Source organism: Barbus barbus (assembly GCF_936440315.1).
Source record: "Barbus barbus genome assembly, chromosome: 4".
Taxonomy (NCBI): Eukaryota; Metazoa; Chordata; class Actinopteri; order Cypriniformes; family Cyprinidae; genus Barbus; species Barbus barbus.
This window is the reverse complement of record NC_136732.1, coordinates 7,605,770-7,633,601: the sequence shown is the minus strand read 5'-3', so window position 1 is coordinate 7,633,601 and position 27,832 is coordinate 7,605,770. Positions and strand designations below refer to the sequence as shown.

Genomic DNA, 27,832 nt, shown 5'->3' with positions numbered 1-27,832 from the left:
GCCCCGCCTCCAGCGTGTTGTGCGCATGCGCGTGAGCAGTAGAGGAAGAGAGCTGATAAACGCATTGAGCCCGTCTGTTTAGTAGTACACAGTACAATGAGACAGTAAACTACCGTTGAACGAACATATCTGCCGTGTATTCACAGGTCCGCGTGTTTATATGTATGTATGATGGCGTGGGGAGTGTGCAGCAGGGCGCTGGTGTGGATTATAACTGCGGTCATATGCTGGAGTCACAGCAGCTTGATGGTGAGTTACTGATCGATTACCCTGCTTCTGATCTCTGATCATTATAACGCAGGTTACCACAGTTATCCTGGAGTCAAAGGAGCCTTATGATGAGTCCAAACACTGCTGATCTATTAACGTTACCGTCCTCCTGATCTCTATCGTTAATCATTGCTGTGCTGTGGCCCTGTATCATCTTTTTGTTATTAGTTTGGGTGCCATAAATAGGTATGTTTTGGCCTGCTATCTGACTGGCCTGAGTGTAAGGACAATGAAGACTTTTCAGAGATGCACAAAGAACAAAATACAGCCTTGCAGAAACTGTGCTGTTATATATGATCCTGAAGCTCTGTGTATGTTCAATAGTGTCAAAAAGTAATGTCTCGATTGTTAGATGTGGGTTTGACCTATCCTATGTTGTACTATGGTGCAGTTCTATCCTATCATTTGCTGTACTTTTCTGTACTCTACTGTAGTGCCATTATTTTGTCAATTGATCAGAGTATCTTTGTCTACAGTGTCAAGAACAGGATTAGATCTGAGCCAGTATAAACCTTTCAAGACAAACCCTTTCCAGAACATACTTATTAAATATCACACTAGAATTACAGCAGTGTAGTCACAGACCTGATGTAGTGATGCTTCACCTCAATCTGATAACTTTTAATAAGATCCACAGACATCGGTGAGATGCTGTAGAGTAGTTGATAAAGAACATGTTGTCTTATATATATATATATATATATAATACACAATATCAGTTAAAAGTAGTATCTACTCACATATGCCATTAGTGAGAAACCATTTCAATTTCTTAACACATTGTCCTCTTTATAGATTATAGTCAGGGTAGTGCTATATTACATTTTTGACTAAATGAAACTGAGGCTGTGTGGAATAGATGCACGTTAATGGACTGTACTGTTGACAACATGTTTCCAAAAACATGAAATCCTCATTAAAACAGGTTTGAAAGCGGAGTTGTGAAAATTACGTGATGTAGGATTTCTTGCAGCCTCGTTTTCATCCGCATAAATTCAATATGGCATGTACCTTGAATAAAGTCTGTTGATTATGAATGCTCCATATTACTCTTATATCTGTCTGGACTTGTAACGCACAGGAAGTGAGTGACTCATGATTGCAGCAGACCTCTGGCAGAGAGCACATGGCCGCTGGCCGCTGCTAGACTCGGTGCAGTGGGTTTAGAGGTCTATGTTCATCTCTTATCACGTGTGTATGTGAGCAGCTTGTGTGGCAAGAGCCATAGTAGGCCATAGCAGAGGGCACCCAGCTCTGTGTTATTGACATAATGATGCTGAACACAAATTCATTATTAAGTACGTGTATGTTTTTTTTGTTTATTGTGATTCCCTGCTATCTAAAGTGAAAGACTGTCCTGTTAGAAATACAAGTATCCACTTGATAAGCAAAACTGTGCCAACAAAAATGTAAACCTAAATTTATCCAAAGTGACTTGCAGATTCGAATAATTTAAGTAGATGCAATTAATTTAAGGGAAAGAACGAAACAATTAGTGCTAAAAGTCCTCAAGTGACAGTTTTCAACGTTACATATCCCAGCAAGATAAAACATTTTAATCATATATTATCCATAGTTTTTTTTTGTCACTGCTGCCAGCAGATGTTATAATCAGTAATGACACGTGTTGTCAGTTGTTTAGTTGTTGCAACCCTAGTGTCAATAGATATGCTGTTTGGTAGGCCTATGTTACCAAAAGGTGTGAATGTGCATTTATGTTATAGAGTTTTGTAACTTAAGAGCAGTTTACATCTCATTAATATCTATGGCTCAGTGAATAAACATTGCTTTCGTGTGTGAATATTGTCTCAAAATGAAGCATAGAGACTGTGTTCTCAACCTAACCTTCCTTAAATTAAAGTTTTAATTGCAGAGCATTTAAGCGACGTTTAGCAGTATGGCAGTAGTCTTTAATGATTGCACATATCACAATTGTCTATTAAAATAGTTTCTCATATTTCCCTTTTCTGGTGTGCAGTAGGAGAATGAGGATGTGGAATTCTAAGGCACGGTTTCACAGACAGGGCTTAAACTAAGCCAGGAGTAGGCCATAGTTCAATGAGGACATTTAAGTAATTTTTAAAAATGTACTTAGAAAAAAAACATTACTGGTCTGCATCTTGAGGCAAAGGCACTGTTATATTTTAAGATCAGTCAGAGCAAGTTTCTTTCAGTTGAAACAGCTCAGATTTAGATTTTAGTCTAGGACTAGGCTTAAGCCTTGTCTGTGAAACCGGGGGTATGATAGCTAGGGTGGACCCGCTAATCACATGTTTAATAAAGCCTTCAGCATCAGGCACTATTTTATACATCTGTGGAAAAAATGGCGTGAGGGGAGCTGAATCCAATAAGACTCCCAATCTTTACCGGAAATGTTTTGCACTACACTAGCTAGTATTATGCAACAGGATGATGCAATGTCCAATGTGATGCAAAAAATGTTTGTTTTGGAAAGGAAAAAAAAGCTTTTGTCAGAATTGGCATATCAAATTTTGTTACTTACGCTGTGACAATAGTTTCATGGGTCAGTGTAATTTAAGAGTGTCCGTGGTAAAGAAAAATCTAGTTCAAATTTAGTTGAAAAACTAAAGAAACACCTCATATGATATTATGATTTGAATAACGCATACCATTATCAACTAAAGTTTGCAATTATTGCAAAGTTTAACATTTTTTGAAAAGTTTGATTACTTCTATACAGTTGCACCACATACTTTGTTAGTTGTATAAGATTAATTTGTCAGACAAAAGTTTTCCAAAAATAAATCACATACATACATGCATACATATGTGTATATATATATAATATTTTTTATTTTTTATTTTTTTTTATATAAAAGAAGTAGGACAAAGAATGCACATCATTAAGCCGTATATCTTCTTATATACCCTAAATCAATTTCTTGGGCCCCTTAAGCATTTGCAGTGTGTTGATATGAGCATGGTGAGAGCATGGCGCCTGTGGTTCCAGCAGATGTTCTGGATGTTTTCTGTTCTCTCCTGAAACCAAGAGCATGCTGCTGTGTTTCATGTCCATGTGAGGCCGTGTGAGATCTCACAGGTGTGTAATGTTTGCACAGACTCAGTGACGCTAACCGTCAGATTAAAACAGCTAAACCTGCAAAAATAAAACTAGGGCTGCAACTAACGATTATTTTGATAATCGATTAGTTGGCCGATTATTCTTTCGATTAATCGATTAATCGGATTAAAAAAAATATTGACCAAAAAAAACACTATTCCACATTCTGCCCAATGTCCTTCAAACAAACGTGACAACTGAATGCTATGAAAACATACCGTGCTTAATTTATTAGACCACTTATCATAATAAAGAGAAAACATATTTTAGAAATTTGTCAAAAATTTGTTTAAATTTAAAAATGTTATTGTCATTTATTAGACATAATAATAAAAAATGGCCTCATAACAGCTTGCATTCTTGCTGGTATTGTTTATGTACTTTTTGACTGCAATTGGGTATCGCGAAAAAAAAAATACTCAAATAAAAAATACAAGAAAAAATAAGTGCTCTGGTTTTCTTTCATAGATAACAGCAATAATGATATTATAGCATTAAAAATAGCCTACTACTGTTACTAAAGAGCTTGCACATATTGGAGTACTAACCAGTACAGAAAGCCGAAAAATTATTTTGGTTATCACCAATACTGTTACTTTAGAGCAGCAGTGGCACAAACCTTACATAAACACATTGTTAAAAAACTTACACAAATTTGTTAAGCATTGTAAAAATTGAATATAGTTTAAACCTCTATTAAAAATGAAAATAATAAAGATAATAATAAAGACGAATAAAAACACAAACTCAGTGTTAACCAACAGGTAAGAGTAATGTTCTGCAGGAACTACTTTGATCACAGTCACCTCGTCATGTCTTTATCCTGTAAAAGGCCGTTATGGAGCGTCTCATGTTTATATTCAGACAGACAATTACACGCTGTTATCCCTTTAAAGTTCCTACTCTCATAAAATATTTTAATTTATTTTAAACCTTAAATTAACTTTCAACAACAGATAATTCAGCACAGTGGATATGTTTGCGCTGAAAAGCCTATTAATTGTCTCCCTCTCTACTGTGTTCTGTCCGTCTGACGCGCGTGCGCGCGCCCGCCGCGCCGGCGCTCATTCGGTATTTTAAACTTAACACAGACTGTCAGGACGGACCTTTATGCAAAAATGGATATGCTCGCGTGAATTTGTGGCATTTATAGATAAGGATATGACCGTAAACTGAACGTTTTTGCGCTGAGGACGCACACGCATCTGTCAAAGCGCCTGACAGGGCAAGCCATTACTCTTATGCATTAACTTAAAGCTTAAAATAAAGAATTATCATGTTTTGGGCAGCTTGGATCACGTGCTTCTCCGGCAGAATCTCATTCTGTTTCCTCCACTATTTTTAGATGCATTTTGTCCATAGAAATGCATTATTCAGTGCCGTAATTTGACTAACCAGCTGAAGTTGGACGTGCACTGTGGGCAGACCCGATTAATCGATAATGAGAATCGTTGTCGATGATTTTCATAATCGATAATAATCGATTTTATCGATTAGTTGTTGCAGCCCTAAATAAAACAGATTATCACTTCAGCGTGTGATCCAGAAGAATATGTATTGTGTCTTTATTTGTCTCTTTGTTAAATGAACCCTCACCCAAACTAGAGTCAGACTAGTTTCTCTAGCTGAGCAGGGTTGGGTGTCTTTGAGAAAAGCACTGTGTCTGGCTAGAGTTTAGGTTTAGATTTCAGACGTGGTCTGGTGATTTTCTAAATTTTTCTATTCAGACCACCAGTGTGTAAAAAGATGGACGAGCAGAATGAAAATGCAAAATCAGACTCTGACCTGAAAGTGGGTGGGGCTTATGGAAATCAAGAAGCACTACTTTTCTTTTCTGACACCCACTTTGTACAAGAAGGATAGGAAGTCAAATTGTAGTTAAATGTTTTCAAACAGCCTGTTACATTTTTTTTTTTGTCTGTGCTATGGTGTTTATTAAATAACACCAAATACACAAGTATATACTCAAGCAAATTCTTCCTCTGGATTGTTTCTCAGAAAAATATGTAGCCACCATATGTGTAAAATGTATATAGATTCACATAATAGAAGCGATCTGGGTAAATCTGATTGGCTGACCAATTTTCTTCACAGTGTGATGGAAAAGAGATTAGAACACTGGTCTAAAAATAAAAAAAACTTTAATTAAAATATCAAAAATGTTGCGATAACTGCATGCAAATGTTTGTGTTGGCCTGAACAGATGGATTGACAGCCAGTCATTCAAATTAAAAATTAATCTCAAATTTTTGCATCAGTTCTGGGTTGGTCTGCTGACGAATGGGCCAAAAGCACTCCTCTCCACCCTGTGCCTGTCATGACACTAGGCATGTTAATGGCTCTAGTTAGTCAGATTTTGATGTTCTTTCCGTGTGTTCTCCAGTGTCTTCGCTGCAGGTGGTGTATATTAAAGGGTTTCATGAAAAATACACCATTTTTAGTACTTCCTTCTATCAGTAATTCAGCAGAATTATATGTTTTCAGCCACATAGTGTTTATTTTTGGTTTCAAACACAAGTAGTGGTCAACCAATATATTGCCAGGGCTTATAATTACCAGATGATATTTGGCAATTTGTTTTTAAATTGTTTAATCACTGGCATTGGCTGACAATTATTTCTGTTTGAGACAAGCACCACTGGTTTTTTTAGAGTAGTGTATCATGAGATCAGTGTACCGTTACACCTGTTACTAGTAATAAATGCACTGTATAAACATTTGCATTTAAAATATTTTTCTAGCAAGATATTAATAATTCTCTCATAGTTTGTCAAAATATTTTGTCTCAAAATCTTGCATCAGTGCGTGAGCAAGAAAGAGCATCTCCTCAGTAAAGCTGTGTGTTTGCAGGGCTTTTGCGGCAGCAGTACGGTGTCTGTACCAGAGAGTCTGCTCTTTGTGTCCACACTGGACGGGAACCTTCACGCCGTCAGCAAGAGATCCGGAACAATCAAATGGACTTTAAAAGAAGGTACGTATATGTGCTTCTTTCAAGACCAGTCAGTTGTGTATCAAAATACTCGTAGCACAGTGCAAACTGTATTGAAAACAGTGGACGCCCAGTGAGCCTGTGAAAATGAATACCAGCACTATTGTTTGCTGGTGTGTAATATTGTTTTTAGGCTGTCTATATTCAACACCCATGAGACACCGAAGACCCATACAGGCTTCTGGTAATGTTTCTGTAATTACGGCAAAGCTGCTTGTGTGCATATGTTTTGGATTGTTAGAAAATAGTGTGGCAATATAGCAAATTAATCAACTGTGATTCACTTTGTGATTTCATAAGCTTCAAGAGCTGTTTGGTCTTAAATAAAAACAATAGTTATTGTACAGGTCTGTAGTGTAGCATTCACTTCCACAAGCCAAAAATGACATATCCAAAAAGTAATTGTTGCGGATCTTTAACCCTTTGATCTCTTTCGAAAGCAGACACTTGAACAATTCTTCATTGTACTCCATACTCATAGTAGTACAGGAACAGGAAAAAGAGACTTTCAAATTCAAGCTGAAAAGTGTCTAGCGTTGTTTTGTTTGAAGAAAACAATATGTTAAGGCCAGGATTTGAGTGGCATAATAAAATAATAAAAACACCTTGTAAAAGTAGGCTAATTCATATTGACCGGTCAGTTTAAACTAAGTCTCCTGAAGAGACACAATCACTTCATTTGAATAGATAATTTAGTATTTTGTTCATATATAAACATTGATCATCTCATCCAATACGCTAAAGCCTCTGCGTTTTATATATGATGAGCTCTATGTATGTATGCTGATTAGTGTTTATATGTAAATAAAAGCCTAAATTAAATATGTTCATCTAATGAAGTGATTGTTTCCCTTCAGAAGACTTGGATTATATAGATTGTTTCATATGAAATGATATCATGGATGATACTGATTCATTAAAAGTCTCTTTTTGTACTTTTTTATGCAATACATTTTAGTTGTTAACTTTTAATGAATGAACACAATTTTTTAGAACATTTAAAAATGTAGATTTTTTTTCTTTCTGTGTTCTGAAAAAAAAGGCCAAATGAAACAGTTATCATTTTGACTTATCATAACATTAGTCATATCTATTGTTGGTAATATTAAAAGTAATTAACCAATTTACACATAAACAGTGTGTCATCAAGGCCAAGCACGTCTGTTCACCTCATTTCCTCTTGAGCTTTCTCCCAGAACAACACATGAATGAGGGATGGTTCCATTTAATGCATTTTAATGCATCCTCCACTTCTGCTGTATTAACATGCATTGAATGGAATCTTCCATCGTTGGCAAACTGGCCACACACTGGCTTTATTTTTCAATATTCACATGCTCACAGCAAGATGAATTTCATTCACCTTCTGTGACTCTCAAAAAACCTGATGTACAGGCTGAGCCTGTCATACACGCTGTAGCTACGGGACTGCAACAGACGTTAGAGGCCGTTGCACAACACACCCACAGCAGCCTGTGCTGTGCCGTCTGACCTGATAGTCTGTGTTTAAGTTTGCTGTCATTGTGGTCCGTCTCTCACAAAATTGTCATGGATAGTAAATCTAAATTGCGTAACATTAAAACCACTTTTATTTCCAGCAAACTTCTTAACGTGCAAATATTTGAATGAACAAAAAGGGGACATTTGGGACATTACAGTTTTTTTGATGTGGCCACATCTGCAGGCCTCATGCCTCCTGCAGCAGAACTATGGCATGTTCATATCAGGCATAACACTCATACTTCAATTTGTTATTTCATAGGTTTGATGACTTTACTAATATTCTAGAATATGTAATAAAATGGAATTGTTGTTTATATGAAGGTCTAATAGAGGCGATACTGGGAGCAATAAGAACTAAATAAATTAACATCCATTTAAGTTTACATCCAAGTTTTATGCACAGCACTTTGTTTGCTTTGTATTGGCTTTATGTTAGCCCATCCCTTCATTTGCCTGTGATAAAATGTATAACTCTTAACTGACACTTTTCTCATTTCCAATGCAGATCCGGTTTTGCAGGTCCCAACGCATGTGTCAGAGTAAGCCTTCTTTCATTTATACTTGAGCGTTTGTGCATGAGAAGTGAAATAACAGGAACTGTGCAAGATGCTGAGCTTGCAAGATTCTTCCTATTCATGATACCATCTAAATGAAGCCACAGATTAAAAACAACTAACATAAGCCTACATATTATAGGATAAAAATAATAATAATCTTTGTACTGCTACTTTTGTTTGGTATACAAATAGTTTATAGTGACCACTTGTCACAAAAGAATTAGCTGTTCTTTTGTTTTCTGTGAGAAAAATACAGAATACAGGTTTGGAGCAACATCAGTCATATAACATGACAATCCTGAACAAATTTCATTCTTATTTTTACAGGCCTGCATTCCTCCCAGACCCCAATGATGGCAGTTTGTACTCTCTCGGAGGGAAAAATAATGAGGGTTTGACGGTGAGAGATAACTTCTCTTCATTTCTCATGAAGGACTTCCTCATTCTCTGGAATCTAACGATGATATTTTTAGTAGTGATAGCTTTAGAAATGAGAAATGCCATTTTGAAGCTAAACATTTGCGGTGCTTTTACCAATAGTAAAAAATTTCTAAGTGTAATTTTGGGTGCAGTAACAAATATTATATCTAATATTTGGGGATGTTTCAGAAACTGCCGTTCACCATTCCTGAGCTGGTCCAGGCATCTCCCTGTCGCACTTCTGATGGCATCTTATACACTGGTGAGAGACTCATTCTCATTCATTCTTTTGTAATTATTCATCTAAAGTTCCATTCAACCAAGTTTCATTATTACTATGGCTTATAGATAAGGGAGCTATTTAAACAAACCCATAACCATAAATAATGAACATTGATTTTCAACATGATTAGAGTGTCAGGAAGCAGAGGTTGATGTTTGAGGAACTGGCCAGTTCCTAGCAGCCTCTCTGTGGTTGGGAGGCTGGGTGGGCACTGTGGAATTGTTTCATGATCTCATCACAAACACCACAAGAAGATATCTGTCTGTACCACCCTTTCTTAACTCTTAAAGGTGCAAATAACAAGGCACAGCTACATCTATAATGACACCCAAAGGAAGAAGGCCAAACACTGATTAAATCAGACTGCAGACAGGCCTGAATGTTAAACAATGAAAATCCCATTTCTTAATCTCTAATTTCTAATTTCTTAAATCTCTTTAAATGAGATTTATCAAGTTTAAACATCAGCATTTGTGACCCTGGACCACAAAACCAGTCTGGGGTATATTTGTAGCAATAGCCAAAAATACATTGTATGGGTCAAAATTATAGATTTTTATTTTATACCAAAAATCATTAGGATATTAAGTAAAGATATTTTGTAAATTTCTGTAAATATATCAAAACTTAATTTTTGATTAGTAATATGCATTAGAACTTCATTTGGACAACTTTAAAGTCGATTTTCTCAATATTTTGATGTTTTTGCACCCTCAGATTCCAGATTTTCAAATAGTTGTATCTCGGCCAAATATTGTCCTGTCCTAACAAACCAAACATCAGTGGAAAGCTTATTTATTCAGCTTTTAGATTATGCATCTCAATTTTGGGTCACATTTAAGTTCCTCTCTGCATTGAAACTCATATGTTGAATATCACAGTGTAACCCACAGGAAATCACCTTGTTTCACTCGAAGCCACACTTGCTTTCAAGTGTAAACATGTGGTGTTTTTGAACTGAAGTGTTGACGCCTGTTTACACATCCTGCTGCATCAGTTGTGTGGACTTTTGGTCTTTAAAATGATAAGGGGGAAATTGAAATGGGAAAACAAGAAACACATGGGAAAACCCTGCACTGAATATGTAAATGCTCTTTAAATCTTATGGAATTATTCTTGTTTATTAGTGTTCTATTTTTTTATGAACATTATTGTATACAGTTCATTGGTGCAAAGTTTTCCAAAAATGAACTTTGAACTAGCTGATGTCACCAAACCCTCTCACCCCCCCCCCCCCCTTCCCCTCCAGTTAATCCGCTCCCTTCTTTATGTTTTATGTACAGCCTCTGTGACATGCTGTTGATTACCATAAAAGATAAGCATTTACATATACATTATTTCAGATATTGTATATGTTAACCTGAGACTACTGTGATACAAGGACACTATGTAAAGTGCTATGAACAAACATACAAGCTTCACATTTCTGTTAATCTGTCCTGAATGTCTTGTCACATACACTTCCATTTTAAGTGCAGGTCTGTACACACAGTTTTTGTTTTTGTAAAGTGAAGAATGAGTCAGAATTATTTTCTGTAGTAGAATTGAAGATGCTGCACAAAGAGATGATACTGAATTAAACTTTCAATTGAATGCGAATTGCACATTCACAATTGTATGCATGCCTGTGCTTGAGTACATGAAGGGTTTATGTTTGTTTGTAGGTAAGAAGCAAGACGTGTGGTATGTTGTGGATTTGCTGACTGGTGAGAAGCAACAAACACTGACTTCTTCCTATGCGGAGATGTTATGTCCATCTTCATCTCTGCTCTACCTCGGCCGCACCGGTAAGGGCTAATACCAGTCCCTAGTTCTGACTTTAGCTGGGACTATCCATGTTTGTGTCTATATGAGCTGAAAAACCAAAGATCACTTTAGGAGATGTAGTGCTTCATATCACAATTACGAATGCTGTAATACTATTACTGGAGAGTAGGCATGTGACGGTATTATTTATTTATAATTGACAACTTTTATCAGGATTTTCTGTATTATGGTATTTAAAGCATTGAATCATAAATGCTTAATGTGCTTATGATTTGTAGACTGCTGTATATACACAGTATTGCACAGAATGTTTATTGGTTAAAATGTAAATATAGACTGTTATGAATAGGAGTGTAATCTTTCAATTACGTGGGATAATTAAAGTAACTGATGATTTTTACATGGCTGTTTAAAATGCGTGATTGTGGTCAATTACAACATTTAGTAGTCAGATATATTCGATGTTGTCTATGGTAAGTAACACTTTTTTTATTTTTTATTCAAAAGCAACTGGCCCATTTCAAGATTGTAAAAGGACTGTCCCAGTTTTAATGCTAGTAGAAAACATTTTTATGAAGTACACTCACTCAGGGAATTTACCTGAAAAGATTTTAGATTTTTTTTATCATATGTTAATTTAAAAAGACTTGTATAATTTTATCTGCTGTATCTTTGTGTTTATTTGGTTTTATTTTGTGTTTGTAACTCTTGTATTATTCTAACTATTATTATTATTGTTTTTGCCATGAAAATGAAAAAAGATAAGATTTAAGTATTTATGTTACTGTAATATTGCTGCACCCTCTTATTATGTCTTGCATTAAACACTGACACACACATGTATGTATAAAAATGCGGAAATTTGACCTATATATTATTCATTATGTATTCAATTCTGTAATGCACATTCATTCTAAGATGCACTTTTCACCCCTCTAGTCGTAAGCCTTCTCAAGCATCGTATTGTAAGTTTTACACTCAGTCAGCTGGGGAGTGTTAAGCAGCCCATAACTAAGGGTAGCACATTCTACATTTTGACTTGTTGGTGGAAATTATCTACTGTGTGTTTTTAGAAATGTAAACCGTTGTGCTAATATGTTATCTAGAATTTTTAACCGCTCACAATAACAATATTGTGCATATTACAGAATAATGACACCCATCTGCTGGAGTCGATACATGTATAATGCAAAGACATTTTAAAGCCAAAACAACTCTCATATGATCTGAATTTCAAAAGATATTCATTGTTGGTCTTGCTTTGAGTATTACACTGAATGTATGAGTCCAAAAAGTCCAAATGTAGAACACACTAATGCAACCCTTGCTTATGGGCTATTTAACACTCCCCAGCTGACTGAGTGTAAAACCTACGATAAGATGCATTAGATGAGAATTCTTAAGACTACAGTGGTTACAAATGTGTCTTAGAATGAATGTGCATTCCAGAATTTAATGCATAATGAATAATAATAATCTCCATTGTTTTACAGAGGTGGTCTCAGGTTACAAAACCTTCGATTAGATGCTTGAGAAGGCTTACGACTACAGGGGTGAAAAGTGTATCTTGAATTTATTGCTGATCTGTTCATTTGTCTGTTCCTCAGAATACACGATCACTATGTATGACACCAAGAGCAGAGAGCTGCGCTGGAACGCTACTTATTCTGACTACGCTTTCACCCTTCCAGACGACGACACCAAACACAGTAAGACAGCTTTATCATTTTGAAAACCCTTTCAGTCCTCTTTCGTAGAACAACATAACATTGTTTTCTGTGTTTGACAGATATGGCCCACTTTGTGTCCAATGGTGATGGCCTAGTGGTGACAGTGAACAGTGAGTCCGGAGACGTGCAGTGGGTTCAGAATTACAACTCCCCTGTGGTGGCGATCTACATCTGGCAGCGTGAGGGCCTGCGCAAAGTCCCGCACACCAATGTTGCTGTGGAAACGTTGCGTTATCTCACTTTCATGTCAGGAGAGGTGGGCCGCATTACACAGTGGAAGTATCCATTTCCTCGGGAGAAGAAAACCAAAGATAAACTGATGTAAGCAGCCCTTCTAATAAGACAAAGTACTTATAATGTTTGTTTGGGTTTTTTTCCCAATGGGGATAAATAGTGAAAAATGACAGCACATGTTAATTTTTTACAGGGTGTGAAACTGTATTTTGCTTTATTTTTCTAAAAATAATATTATCCTTATTAACAATGTTGGTCATCATGTCACTTCCAGCATTACATGCTAGCCAGTTTCTTGCTGAAATGCCACCTCTTGATTTTCTTTTATATTTAGATGGCAAAACCACATTTTACTCTCATTTAGCACTAATATTGGACCCTGCTTGCATAAGTGTACCTCCATGTTGCATCTCCTATATCTAAGCCACATCCTGTCTGTGTTTGTGAAGTGTGGGGAAGAACTGATTCTAGAAATTCAAAGATGCGTAGCCTGCATTTTCAGTATAGATTCAATATTTAAATGTTTTGAGTAGAGATGCAAACATTTTGTGTACAGTCCTGCACTTAAAATTAAACTGTATGGGGCAAGACATTCTGGAGAGTTTAAAAGAAATGTGAAGCTTGTATGTTTGTTAAGCCTTTATACAACTTTATTTTCTAAACTGATCAAGAACAAGACACTACTGCTATTGGATTAGCTTTAGTATCTCAAGGTTGCAGTATCGGTTTTTGTACCAGATAAAAAAAGTGGTATGCAGCCATCCCTAGCTTTGTGGCACAATGTTTAGGGCAGCTCACTTTATATATTGCAGTAAAATCAAACTCCACCCAATCCAAACTTGGGATTGTTGTTGTTATTATCTAAAAGACTGAATGAATAAAGATTAGCCATTGTATAAAACAGTTCCTTTGCAAGATGTTTATAGGCAAAGTATGTGACTTTTGAAAACAAAATATTAATAATTTGCTATTTCTGGCTGGTTTCTGACAGGTCCACATTGTATGTAGGGAAACACTCCTCTGGCCTGTACGCTTCTCCCTCCCTGGTGCATGATGGAGTTACTGTTGTGGTGAGTGGTATTAAAAACCTTTAAATATGTTTCCTCATACTTTTATAGAACTACATGGTTAGATTAACTGTAGTCACGCTCATAATCTCAGGGTCTGGCCAACAGTCACTTGATGAGAACAAAATTTGAACTGAATTACGCTGGATGATAACATGGTTGTCAGTGGAAAGCGTAGTCGAATGCGGAAAGTTATCAATGGCTTCAACCTTTGCCAAAACAGACGCATCTAGCCCTGCCCAGTCACCTTCCCCAAGTAAGTTACAGTGGCTCTGGCAAACTCACAGTTAGCCAGATTCACTGTAAGACTGACCTCTACCAAATGTGTGAGAAGAGCGTATATAACATAAATGACCTTTCGAAGTCTCACTATAATTAATCACATCATCGAGATGCACAGCGCATCCTTTCAGCCCCGCCACTACCTGATTCATGAGGCACTAGAAAGTAGCTGGCGTGTTTCATAAATTGAAACTCATTGCTGTATTAGGAGTATAACCTTGACGGAGTAAAAAAAATGCCAGAATCTCTTGTGCACAGGGCGTCAACAGAACCTGATAATATACTGTAAGAAGATATAGTGGGGCAAATAAGTATTTGATACACTGCCGATTTTTCAAGTTTTCCCACTTACAAAGAATGGAGAGATCTGTAATGTTCATCGTAGGTACATCTCAACTGTGAGAGACAGAATATTAAAAAAAAATCCAGAAAATCACATTGTATGATTTTTGAATAATTGATTTCCATTTTATTGCATGAAATAAGTATTTGATACAATAGAAAAATAGAACTTAATATTTGGTACTGGAACCTTTGTTTACAATTACAGAGGTCAGATGTTTCCTGTAGTTCTTGACCAGGTTTGCACACACTGCAGCAGGGATTTTGGCCCACTCCTCCATACAGGTCTTCTCCAGATATTTCAGGTTTTGGGGCTGTCGCTGGGCAACACAAAGTCTCAGCTCCCTCCATAGATTTTCTATTGGGTTCAGGTCTGGAGACTGGCTAGGCCACTCCAGGATCTTGAAATGCTTTTTACAGAGTCACTACTTAGTTGCCCTTGCTGCGTGTTTGGGGTCATTGTCATGCTGGAAGACCCAGCCACGACCCATCTTCAATGCTATTACTGAGGGAAGGAGGTTGTTGCCCAAAATCTCGCGATACATGGCCCCATCCATCCTCCCCTCAATACAGTGCAGTCGTCCTGTCCCCTTTGCAGAAAAGCACCCCCATGCTTTACGGTTGGATGGTGTTCTTGGGATTGTACTCATCCTTCTTCTTCTTCCAAACACGGTGAGTGGAGTTTATACCAAAAAGTTCTATTTTGGTCTCATCTGACCACATGATCATCCAGATGGTCTTTGGCAAACTTCAGACGGGTCTGGACATGTGCTGGCTTGAGCAGGGGGAGGGCTTCTTAAAGACAAACTAACAGATCTGTGAGAGCCAGAATTTTTGCTGCTTGGTAGGTGATCAAATACTTATTTCATGCAATAAAATGGAAATTAATTATTCAAAAATCATACAATGTGATTTTCTGGTTTCTGATTTTTATATTCTGTCTCTCACAATTGAGGTGTACCTACGATGAAAATTACAGATGTCTCCATTCTTTGTAAGTGGGAAAACTTAAAAAATCGGCAGTGTATCAAATACTTATTTGCCCCACTGTATGTAGTCATGCGATTTGTAACCGTATTAAATTGCAATTCACACATTCACTGACTTGAATTCATCTCTTCTGTGATAAGTATGTTTTTATTTTGTTTATTAAATTTTTTTATATATATTTTTGGCTATTAAGTTCTGATTAAAAGAATGGCATTCTTAAAAAGGCTATAAAATAATATTTATTAAATTAATAACTCGCGGTATTTGGGGGAAAATGCTTTTTACCTTATAAGAACATTTTTTAAATTGTACTTTTCTTTTGACAGTGGAAAAAAATGTGTGACTCTTCTACATCATTAACCAATATAATTTTCAGTTTGTTAGGCAATGCAATGTCTTCATGCTTGGAAGTTGGAAGTAAAATAGGTCTATCCCACATCTGACTTTGCCAAAATATTTACAGTGATGTAGTAGTTTTTTTGTTTGTTTGTTTTTTTAATACAGATTGAGACTTTTAGGTCTGAAAAGGTCCCAAAACAGTTTCAGAATCGATAGAATGCTGTTGTAGTGCATGCATGCTCATAATCAAGTGTGTGTGCATGTGTGTGTTTCAGCCTAGTGGCAGGATGTTTCCCCTGCTGGAGGGCCCCAGTAACCAGGACTCAAGCATGGAAGATGAGCAGGAGTGTGTGATCACTCCCAGTACCACAGTGAAGTTCAGTACAGCACTGAAAGAGAGAAACCGCATCAACTTCATGAGGAATTCGCTGCTGCTGATAGGTGCCACTTACTGCACACTCAAAAAGACCTGCACTCAGAGCTGTGGGAATCATGCAACAATGAGCTACTCGTGCCCACTAGTGGAGACATTTTATAGCAGTTGTAAAATATCTCCACTCCATTCCCAGCTTTATGACACCAAAACAAACTGTCAAAATGTGTCTTAATGTTTTATAGAAATATGGTGTAGTAGAAAGTTATAAACTACACATTTGCTGAAAATATCAAATTAATTAGCACATAATTGTCATAAGTCTTACCCCCACATATTATGTGCTGTACTATGTTGCCTCATGTTTATTTAGGTATAAATAAACCTTTCTCTTCTGCAGGTCACCATGAAACACCACCAGATGCTCATACTAAAATTCTGGAGAAATTTCCAGAGAGCATCCCTCGCCAACATATCAACGTGATTCCCCCTGCCACAGAGAAGACCATGGAAGAGGTAAAAACATTATCCACACAGCACACCTGACTGCTGTGCTACTGAGTGTGTTAACTTATCATTATGTATTAGCTTTAACAATTTGCAATGTAAAACCATGGAGAGGATAGTAAATAATAGCCATGTCTGAAGTCTGATCACCAAATCAATGACTTTCTCAATGCGTTTTAGAAGAGGAAGGAGCCTTTTAGACCACCTTAGAGAATTATTGTTATGGTTATTGGTTTTATTAAAAAGAGCATGTGGTAGCATGATTTGGAAAAAGCACATAACACTTCATGGAAATGGAGTGATCGACAACAACATTAAATCCACCTTCCAGATATTGTATATCCCACCCTATTGCCAAAACTGCTGTGATGCGTTGGGGCATGCCTTAACAAGATTTCTGAACGTGTCCTGCACCAAGACGTTAGCAGCAGATCCTCCAAATTTCTGCCGGTTGTGAGGTGGGGCCTCCATGGATGGGATTTGTTGGTCCAGCACATCCCACAATTGCTCAGTCGGATTCGGAGGCCAAGGCAATACCTTGAACTCTTCGTCCTGTTCCTGTAACCATTCCTCAGATATTTTTGCACTGTTGCAGGGTGTATTATTCTGCTGAAGGAGGCCACTGCCACCAGAGAACACTATTGCCAAGAAGGATGTACGATGCTCATGTGCCCATTGTAGGCTCTTTATGGGGGTCATCATGGGACTCTGACTGGTCTGTGGCTACACAGCCCCATACGCAGCAAACTGCGATGCACTGTGTATTTTTACATCTTTAATGGCTAGCATTACGTTTTTCAGCAATTTGAGCTACAGTAGCGCCTCTTTGTGATCAGACCAAACAGGCTAGTCTTCACTTCCCACGTGCATGGCACCGGTTCACTGGTTGTCCTTCTTTGCATCTCTTTTGTTAGGTACTAACACCATACAAGGCATGCCATTTTGGAGATGCTCTCACCCAGTTGTTTAGAAATCACTATTTGGAGTCACTGAGATTTTCCCTTGCCCATCTTTCCTGCTCTAATTGAGATTAGAGACAGTTTTGACATTGCCATTTAAAAAAAAAAAAGAAGGGTTGCAGAAATGAGTATGCCCTTTGATTAAATTCAACAAATATGTAATATTTCATGTCTTAATACATCTTCCATAACTTTAATAATTCTACTCTGACCCCTTTTGGCAGTGAGTGTAAAAATTCATAACACATCAGTTGTCACATCTATCCTGATAGGTGTTAAACTCCTTAAATATTCTGGTCTTTAATGGGGAGAATTGCTCAACGTTTCTCTACAAAATCCACCACAGGTGCTCAAGAGTGTTAAGGTTGGGTGAAATACTTGTCCATTGAAGGGTTTTTTTAGGGTTAGGGTTGAAAATGTCACAGGGAATGATGAGAGGGTAACATCTTCTATTTCAAGTTTTTGTGTTAAATCACACAGTGCACTCCACTGTGTGATGTAATGCATTCATGAATTCATGACAGCATTGATAAAGTACCCAACTGACCCTTGGATTTTTATTGAAAAGGTGACGAACCATCAAATTTTCTGAATTATAGCACTTCCTTTACTGTGAACCACAAAACATTTACAAAGATGGACCCAGAAATGTTTTTGCCATTTTTATCACAAGTACAGCAAAATAATCTGTTATACAGCTGTCATGCTGTACAGATTTGACCTATTTTATAATCTGCATTTTATTGAATGTTTGATTGTCTGTATATGCAATTAAATTGCTTAAACTCTTTGTTTGTATTTGTGTTTATTGCCATATCAAAGCACGTTCTGCTTTTTTCCAGAAAGTAAATGAGAGTGGAATGGAAGACAACAGTCCTCTGCCTCCACCTGTGTCGTCTCTGCAGGAGAAACCCAGCCGCGTCCCACGTGTGGAGACTCCAGTGGACTCCATGCTGAAGGACATGGCCACCATCATCTTCTGCACTTTCCTTCTGACTGGCTGGGTGGCCTTCATCATCACCTACCCCAAGGTAAACACTCTAAATTTGTTCATTGAGGTGAGTTTTTCTCTCACCATTACTCCCAAGACTGAATGATTTTCCAAGCTGAATGCTTAGACTAATTAAATGCTAAATTAACTTTATAACACTTCATCTGTACCATGTCATGATAATTATTCAATGATTATTAAGAATGGGTAAAGGGGGAGAAGGAACAAATGTGAAGGAAGGACAGGACAGAAAAGATCTTTACCACATCTTCACTTAGGAAGGTTGTGTGCCTGCAAAATGCCCCAAACCCATTCTACATCTCTGCCTGATATGGCCTTTCTTTACATTTTGCCTATTTAGTAGACAGAACAGTAATGTTATTAATAAAATCTAATGTTAAATTTGTAAATCTTTGGTTGAAAAGTGTCTCCTGTACAAGTATTTTTTTGCAAATGATCAGGGTGATTGGTAAGAGAAGCTCTTGAAGATCTCTGAGAGTATTGTGTGTTGTGTTCTGATCAGAGTGTCCACAAGCAACAGCAGTTGCAACACCAGCAATTTCAGCAGCAGATGGAGGAAAAGCTGCAGCTCCTGCAGCGGCAGCAGCTCATTTTCCAGCCACCCAGTGATCTGCCTCCTGACACTGACTTTCTAGATGCAGCCCATACCCGCTCTGAGAGCTCCACCCACAGCAGTCCCAACGTCACCCCACGAGCATCCAACCATTCCAACGTGTCCCAGTCTGAGATGGGACATTCAGCTAATGAGCATGAGGATGCAGGTCAGGGCTGTCAGCAAAACGATAATCACAATAATTGTTATTGCCATTTCAAATTTGCCAATTGGTTGACTTCTTTTTTTCTTATCTTTTAATTTCAGAGGAAGAATCCAACATTGTCAGAATTGGAAACATCACTTTCAACCCCAGAGATGTACTTGGACATGGTGCTGAGGGAACTATTGTGTACAGGCAAGTATTCATTTAGTAAATGCTTTTATCCAAGGTGATTTACAAAGTCAAGTAGCTGTAATACAAAATTTCAGATATCGTTCAGAATAGTACAAGCTAGAATAGGGAGGTATTAAGAAAAAGTGAAAGCATAGAGGATTTTTTTTTTCAGTAGGATGCACTTAAGTGCTATAAGAAGAGATGAATTTGAGACTAGAGACTTGAATTTGATGTAAGCCGCAGCCGGTAGCCAGTGGAGAGAGATAAAGAGAGATGTGAACTCGTTTGGGCTTGTTGAAGTTGTGCTTCATTTGTAGAGGTTTGATTGTGCATGATGGAAGTCCAACCTGAAGAGCATTGCAGTAATAGTCCAGCCTAAAAGGGACAAGGGCCTGGACAAGAAGTTGTGTAACTGTTAGAAAGGGCCTGATCTTCCAGGGAATGACCATTGTCATCTGAGTAATTTTTTCTGATTTCTGTATAATCTCAGGGGTCAGTTTGATAACCGTCCAGTGGCTGTGAAGAGGATTCTCCCAGAATGCTTCAGCTTTGCCGACCGTGAAGTTCAGCTGCTGCGCGAGTCAGACGAGCATCCAAATGTGATTCGTTACTTCTGCACTGAGAGAGACCGTCAGTTTCAGTACATTGCCATAGAGCTGTGTAGCGCCACACTACAAGAGGTATAACAAACACCACGACATGACATGTCGTTGTTTGAATATTACAATAATTTATTTCAATGTGCATTTTAGGTTTTATTTAAAATGTCAAACCAGAAGAACAAAAACTTCTCCTGTCACTGACCATTTTTGATGTTTAACACGTATAAGGAATTTATGTAACCCTAATAATTTATTTGAACTGAACTGGAAAAAATCTGATGATCATGTTAGCCAGCGTGATTTGAGAATGTTCCCAAGCGAGCATCTTGTAGTTCAATAGATAGCAAAAAAGACACAAATAAATCTGTAATTAATCTGTTTCACAGTAGTCTTCCTCGTGTCCTTTCCTTAATACGTTCAGTTTATTTTCAGGTGTAGATGAAAAACAGATTTTTAGTTTGGTATTTTTAGGTCATGCAATGCTATATTGTATAACATAAAATATAATCTAGTTTCATTTGAATAGTTTGTTTACTTATATTTTCTTGTATTTACCTTTAGTATGTGGAACGAAAAGATTTTAACCGCCACGGTTTGGAGCCAGTGACACTACTAGAGCAAACCATGTCTGGACTGGCTCATTTACATTCTCTTAATATAGGTAACCATTATCAGCAATATCAATAATACACTTTTAAATGGTCTGCATTTTTTGTGAATTAATCAATATTCATGAAATCTGTTTGATACAAGTTTTTGTAACACTCAATCTCTCATGGGTTGATAGTTCACAGAGATCTGAAGCCACACAACATCCTGGTGTCGATGCCAAACACACATGGGCGTGTGAAAGCCATGATCTCAGACTTTGGCCTATGCAAGAAGCTGGCAGTGGGCAGACACAGCTTCAGCAGGAAGTCTGGGGTCCCAGGCACTGAGGGCTGGATTGCTCCAGAAGTGCTCAGTGAGGATGTAAAGCATAACCCAGTAAGAGCTCAGAAATTATGCTGTCTGTTTGCATTGATTTTAACATGCCTACGAGAATGGAAAAACATTACTTGGTTATATATTTATAAAACATTACATTATTATAAATATAAAAGTGATTATAATATATACAGATTATAAATGTTGATAGTTTAGTTATCAGAAATTAGCCATTTTTTATTGATATTAATCTGTTAATGTTCATTTATAAATACAATGTTTATTTACACTTAAAATATTAGTATATGTAGAAATTAATTTAGATTACTATGTGTTGTAAATATTCCTCATTAGTTTCTGGTAACATTATTCATTATTCGTTAACTGATTGAATCATGGTAAAGTGCTACCAATAATTTCATTTGACCAAATTCTTAATAATTCCGCATTCTAAATTCTGTTTGAAATAGCACAGTTATAGAACACGTATATGTTTTTTTCATGAATTTTGCATTCCTAAAGTAGCTCTCTTACACTAGCAATAGCATTTCTTGCTCTCTCTTTGACTATTCATTTGAAACTTTTGTAACAGTACATGAAGAATGTGTGTAAGTTATATAACATTAATGCAGTCAGCAAACCAGGAACTATTTCAGAAATATAGAAATAATATAAATAGCTTTATAATTATAGACAATGAGTTGAAACGTTATTTAAGTCAGTGCTTTGGTATACGTTAATATAAATATTACTGTTTGCAAGAAACTTTTACTGTGGTAATATGTTGTGTGCCCTGAGCTGTCATTTGTATCTGTCATATATTAAAAAAAAAAGACACAAAATAATACTATATCTTTAGCGGTACCCATTGCAACTGATCAGCCACACTCTACTACTGCACAGCAAAACATGAAGAGAACAATTGATGAGCTTTATATAACTTAAAACTGACAGGGAGAAATATATAACAAGGACGGGACAGGGTGATCTTTCAGGACAAGAAGTGGCAGGGGTCTTGTTTTGTCCTAAAAGGATTTTTTTTCCTGCAGTAATGACATTGAACATAACTGACTGAACTTTGAATAGCTTCTTACCAAATGAATAGATAGATAAACATAAAATATTGATTTGACATTTATATGAGAAACAAAATGGAAGTGCACAAAGTCACAAGTGAGACATGAAACAGTTACGCAGTTTAGCTGTTATTATACAAAAATACATGACTACAGAATCCCACGTTGGCCAATCAGAATAAAGTATTCCAGAAAGCCATGTCAGAAGCACTAAGAGTTTTGTCGATGGCTAGACAATCAAAGTTTCACCTCTTTTCACCTCTGATGTTTCAGACATGCATGGTAGACATCTTCTCTGCAGCCTGTGTGTTTTACTATGTGGTATCTGAAGGCCACCACCCCTTTGGCAAGTCCTTGCAGCGGCAAGCAAACATTCTACTGGGTGCCTACTCGCTGGACCACTTAGACCCTAACAGACATGGTAGGGCAGCAAGGCATCTTGCATTCAAAAACACCAACGCTCATTTTGGGTCAGTTTGTCAGATTTTTGATCATGTATGTGATCATTTGTGCTGTTGCAGAAGATATTGTTGCCCGAAACTTGATCGAGCAGATGTTGAGTATGGAACCAGAGAAGAGACCATCAGCAGACAGAGTGCTAAAGCATCCCTTCTTCTGGAGTCTGGAAAAACAGCTGCAGTTCTTCCAGGTTAGTCAGTCATCCTTCATTTCATCAGGTTTAAATGCATCTTTTGCAAACAGTACCCTGCCCAAGAAGACCGCAAAAGGCACAACAACAAAGTCACATAAAAACACCAAATCATCTAAGATAATTTCCTTTTTTTTCTGTAAATTGTTCAGAATTCTGTCTGAACAGACAGGTCAGTGGAGTATTGTTTACATGACAATAGTTATAGAGGTCATGAATTGGGAAATAAAACTTTTAACTTATAGGTCATTGTATTATAAAAACATATTTTAAGTTTCAGAACTCAAAACGTCCTCAAAACTGTTTTATTGATGCTGCTAATATAGCTCATTTTCTATTCATTGTTATTTTTATGAAGTATGATGAATACAGCGGCACTAGACTGCCTGTACTTTAACAGATCAATGCTGCTTTGTCTCTTATTGAGTTCATCCACTGGCGTGTGTAAAGGAACAGAATAGTTAGGAATGAAAATAGATTAAGATTCCTGTAAAGTTTTCCAGACGTAGTAGACTTCTTACTTGTGGAAGAACTTTGTTTTTAACATTAATGTTAGGATTCTGACTCACGTAGTAGTTCTGTCTCAAAATTGTTGATTTCTGTTTATGCATCAATAAATCAAGCCATCAACTGAATGGTCAACTTCAATTTTTTTTTCTTTTAGTAGCATAAAAACAACTGATATTTAAACTGTGATTAAACTATAATAAACTACAGATAGATGCGCATACCCCTTAAAACAGTGTTTTCAAACCAGAGGGTCAAAACAGGTTATAAAATGGCCATTTATTTCTAAAATATGACAGTTTTATGTAAAAATCATACCAACATTGGTATCACTGCTTAAAGTAGTTTTTTCTGAGAAACTTGGGTAAAGCTAAAAGAAAAATCACAGCAGGTTATTATAGAATGCCTAATAAATGGCAGATTGTTTTTTTTTTTTTGCACTGACTCACAGGATGTGAGTGATAGAATTGAGAAGGAGCCGTTAGATGGACCAATCGTGAGACAGCTGGAGAGAGGAGGATGGGTGGTGGTCAAAGCCGATTGGAGGGAACATATCACAGTGCCTCTACAGACCGGTTAGCACTACTGCAATTTTGCTTACTGTTGGCTTTTTTCTATCCATTTTTAATTCTAAGAGTTTGTAAGTAGTTAAACCACATGCTGTTCTGTCATGATTATCTAGTTTTATTCGTATTTGAATCTTTAATGTGAAAAGTTTGATCTGCAAACCATTCAAATGCAAATTGTTGTTCTTCAGATCTTCGCAAATTTCGTTCATACAAAGGCAGATCGGTCAGAGATCTTTTACGTGCCATGAGAAACAAGGTACGTTTGCTAAAGAAAATCTGTTTATTGATACTTCCCACAAATATCTAGTATTTACAGCAGATATGCATGATATTAATGGAAAAGTAGCATAACAGAGTTGAAGGAACCAGTGATGGTTCATTGAATCTGTCACGTGACAAATGAGCGAAAGACTCGGAATGTAAAGTAATTATTTATGTTCCCTGTAAAATTTTTTTGGGTGCATTATAATGATTTCATAATTCGGAATATGATCAAGATTGCATAAGTGGATGTTTTCGGGGAATTTGGCTATTAAAATTATAACATTTAAAGCCACTTAAATAAAAAAAATTACCGTTTTGATGAACGAGATCATTTTTGAAGTGATGTCAGGGTGTAACTTGTACAAGTAGACCAAGCAGATTTGTCATGATAAAAAAATCAAGAAGCTTCTGATAAACAAGCAATTACAACAATCATTTGATTTGAATATATAAATACACAACTAAAATAACAGTTTTAGTCCATTTTGAAAACATAACATTTTACATGATTAAACTCCTGTTTCTCTAAAGCACAAATTGTCTCATTTGATTCATCTTTGTTTCCTTTAGAAACACCATTACCGAGAATTACCTAATGAAGTTCAGGAAACACTGGGATCCATTCCAGATGAATTTGTCTCCTACTTTACCTCCCGTTTCCCTCTTCTTCTGCTGCACACACAACTGGCCATGCGTTTCTGTGCTGTGGAGCGACCTTTCCTGCCTTATTACCACGCTTCTGAACTGCTCACACACTGCACAGTAGCACAGTGTGCGCCACAGACTCCCCCCACACAGCATTGCAGTCCACCAGTGCTCTCAGGCCTGTCGTCGTCCAGTCAGATATCAACAGCTCCACACGAACTGTCAGACACACTGTCTGAAACGGCAGTCTCACTTGAGATCACCACAGAGCACACACAGACAGTCCCGGTGCCACCCATTCTGTCCACACAAGAGAGTAGAGCTCCATAGTGCCAAGTTGATAGACCCTTGATGGATGGACCCTTTTCGGATACATTCCAGGGATGAGCCATCTCTCTGTGTGGATGCAGTCTGGGCCTGCAGTGTCCTGGCTGTGTCACCACAGAGGCCGCCATCCCATCTTTAGTGCCTTACAATGCTCATTTTAGACAACAGCTCTTGTCTGAGTGATTTATAGATTCCTGGCGAAGATGATTTGGAGGATGCTGAAAAAGATGTTTTGGGTTGTCAGTGGTGTGCTCACAAAATTCTGCAGTCATTCCTTCCAATTGTCAAGTATAATGTGATTGGAAGGCGAGGGATTTTTTCTGAACACTTGTAGTGAACGCAAGAAGTTCTACTGTGCAATGTGGATTCGTGTTATTGAATATATATTTTTGTATATATTTTGATCATTGATATCCGGTTGAAGTGGCCATTGTGCCTTTTTAAATGACACTGTGCAGTATGACTTGGTCCTGAGGAGAAGCTAATGCTTGTGGTTTCGCCTTTTGTCTTTGCTGCTGAAAGCTGTTAAAGGACCAGTTCAACCAAAAATGAAGCGAGGCATCATATAGTCATCCACACATGTACAGATTTCCGTGGAACAGCAGATTGTTCACCGTTCTCTTCTGTACAGTGGCCAGTTGCTGTGAAGCCGCAAAATGACCAAAAAACATTATAAAAGTAGTTAACTTGTGTGCGGAATACTCTAAAGAAACACATGTAAATTCAAGTTATTATTCACTGATAATCTCCCTCTGCACTGCATTTCTTCATTTTTATTCAAATATGTCCTGTGAAGACGTCACACCATATTTGACATCAATGAAGCCAAAGAACATTGGTTATCACACATCATACGTGGATGCACAAATCACATTTGTGAACAAAAGCTATTGTATGGCTTTGGGAGGCTAAACCGTGCACAAGCTATGTGGGATACATTTATGATATGCTACTGGTTTGAAACGAGAAGTAAATGATGACAGAATAAAATTTTTGGGTGAACTGTTCCTTCAAAGTCTCTAACATGGAACCAACTGTATGACATTACTGGTATTATGCTTTCAAATGTTCTGGATATACTTTTCATGACAAACTTAATATCCTGTGTATTGTGCTCATAATTTCAGTCATTCAGTCATGCACTTTTATGTTTTGTTATATTTCAGCAAAATGTGGTAAACGGTATGAATTCATTCCCTTGGATTTTGGATAGTGTGGTTTAGTTGTAGCTGTCAGGTGATTCTCTTAAACGGTTCTTAAGTAGGAAAATAATTATACTATTTTAATGGTTTTAATGGATCCCTGATTCAGAAACTATGCGGTGGTGTTAGGAAATAGCAGGAAAATGTCTCTCCTGGGCCTGATGTTGGTCAGATATTCAGTGCATGTACCTGAAATATTCCAGATGGAGCTTTTATAATGTTACATGTTTTTCAAGTTCCATACACATTTTTAAATGGTACATTTTGAGGGAAAAATGATTCAAATGCAATGATGCCTTTTTACATGTAGTGTTAATAAAAGCTGCTATTGTGCAATGCCAAGCAAGTTTTTACCATCCTTTAGAATGGATATGAGTGCAAGGGCTATTTTTACTAATTCCACCCATGACTGCTCAAATATTTTAACATGTTACTTCTATTAACTCTTCATGAGAATAACATCTATCACTATTTGCATTTAGTATCATTTGCACTTAGTAAACATTTTTATTCATACTTGATGCAAACAGTAACTACTACCTACCACCATTTACACGTTTGACATTTGTGGATGGGCCACCTTTGCTCGAGTTGGACACGTACATTGACCTCCTGCACCTCTAAGATGGGTTCACACAAATTCATCTTTGGGCATTGACCTTTGTGTAAAATCTATAATAAGACTGGATCTGTGGCATGGAGGGCAGTGCATTACTGTTGTGCTCGAAGAGACCTGGATGTGAGTCCAGCTAAGATAATGTCTGTCCTGTTCATCCCTTCTCTTTCTCCATCAACTTTCACTCACTTCTGCATCTGCACCATCACAGCAAATAAAAGCAAAAATGCCAATAACCATTTTTCATAAGGCATTTTCCTACCAATTAAAGAAATGTGAAATGAGTTATCATAATTTGCGGACCCTTCTCAAAAGAAAATGTTATTGTGATTTGATTGATGTGTGTATTATGTAATTCATTTTGTTACATTTTTTAATTAATTAACATCACTAGAAATGACATTTTATGGTGAAATTACTAGGTTTTGCATTAAGAAAAAAAATATATACATGTATGCTAATGGTTCAGATTACATGAAAATGAGTAACACAATGAGTGCTATCAGTGTCATTACTAAGGTTTAAAATGCCCAGGACAAATAATTTAGGGTCCGTTGCTGTCAGTTGCTCATTACATCACATGAGATTCAAGTGTTATACACTGTATGAGCATTAACATGATGCTATCAGTTCATAATAAGGAGTTTCTGTCTCTGTTTTTCCTAGTGTGTCAAAGTGTCTTACATGGTGACAATATGTTATAATTGATGACAGTTATCTAGGTAATTTCCTGTATTGTCTTTGATGTTTGCCTTACCTCTAAAGAAGTGAATCCTTTCAAAATACAAGGCATACTTCCTTAGATTTTATGAG

General features: G+C 37.0%; 1 protein-coding gene across 1 annotated transcript; it reads left to right on the top strand.

Annotated features, from left to right (window-relative positions):
- The first annotated feature begins 11 nt into the window (after positions 1-11).
- Positions 12-27,510, top strand: LOC306869019 (serine/threonine-protein kinase/endoribonuclease IRE1-like). The gene is made up of 22 exons (XM_079415564.1): positions 12-249; positions 6,203-6,323; positions 8,350-8,383; positions 8,729-8,801; positions 9,011-9,083; positions 10,769-10,891; positions 12,479-12,580; positions 12,661-12,922; positions 13,827-13,905; positions 16,131-16,296; positions 16,629-16,744; positions 18,537-18,725; positions 19,209-19,467; positions 19,566-19,656; positions 20,126-20,315; positions 20,799-20,898; positions 21,025-21,224; positions 22,514-22,661; positions 22,762-22,889; positions 23,848-23,971; positions 24,154-24,221; positions 24,800-27,510. Exons 1-22 carry the CDS (start codon positions 169-171, stop codon positions 25,202-25,204), a joined length of 3,132 nt encoding a protein of 1,043 aa, XP_079271690.1. The 5' UTR covers positions 12-168; the 3' UTR covers positions 25,205-27,510.
- The last annotated feature ends 322 nt before the right edge of the window (positions 27,511-27,832 follow it).

Excerpts from the sequence above, each read along its gene's own strand:
- LOC306869019 (XM_079415564.1), top strand. The coding sequence starts at position 169 with ATGATGGCGTGGGGAGTGTGCAGCAGGGCGCTGGTGTGGATTATAACT. Across the intron at positions 21,225-22,513 it reads AGGATGTAAAGCATAACCCA|ACATGCATGGTAGACATCTT; the intron begins GTAAGAGCTCAG and ends CTGATGTTTCAG. Across the intron at positions 22,890-23,847 it reads AACAGCTGCAGTTCTTCCAG|GATGTGAGTGATAGAATTGA; the intron begins GTTAGTCAGTCA and ends ACTGACTCACAG.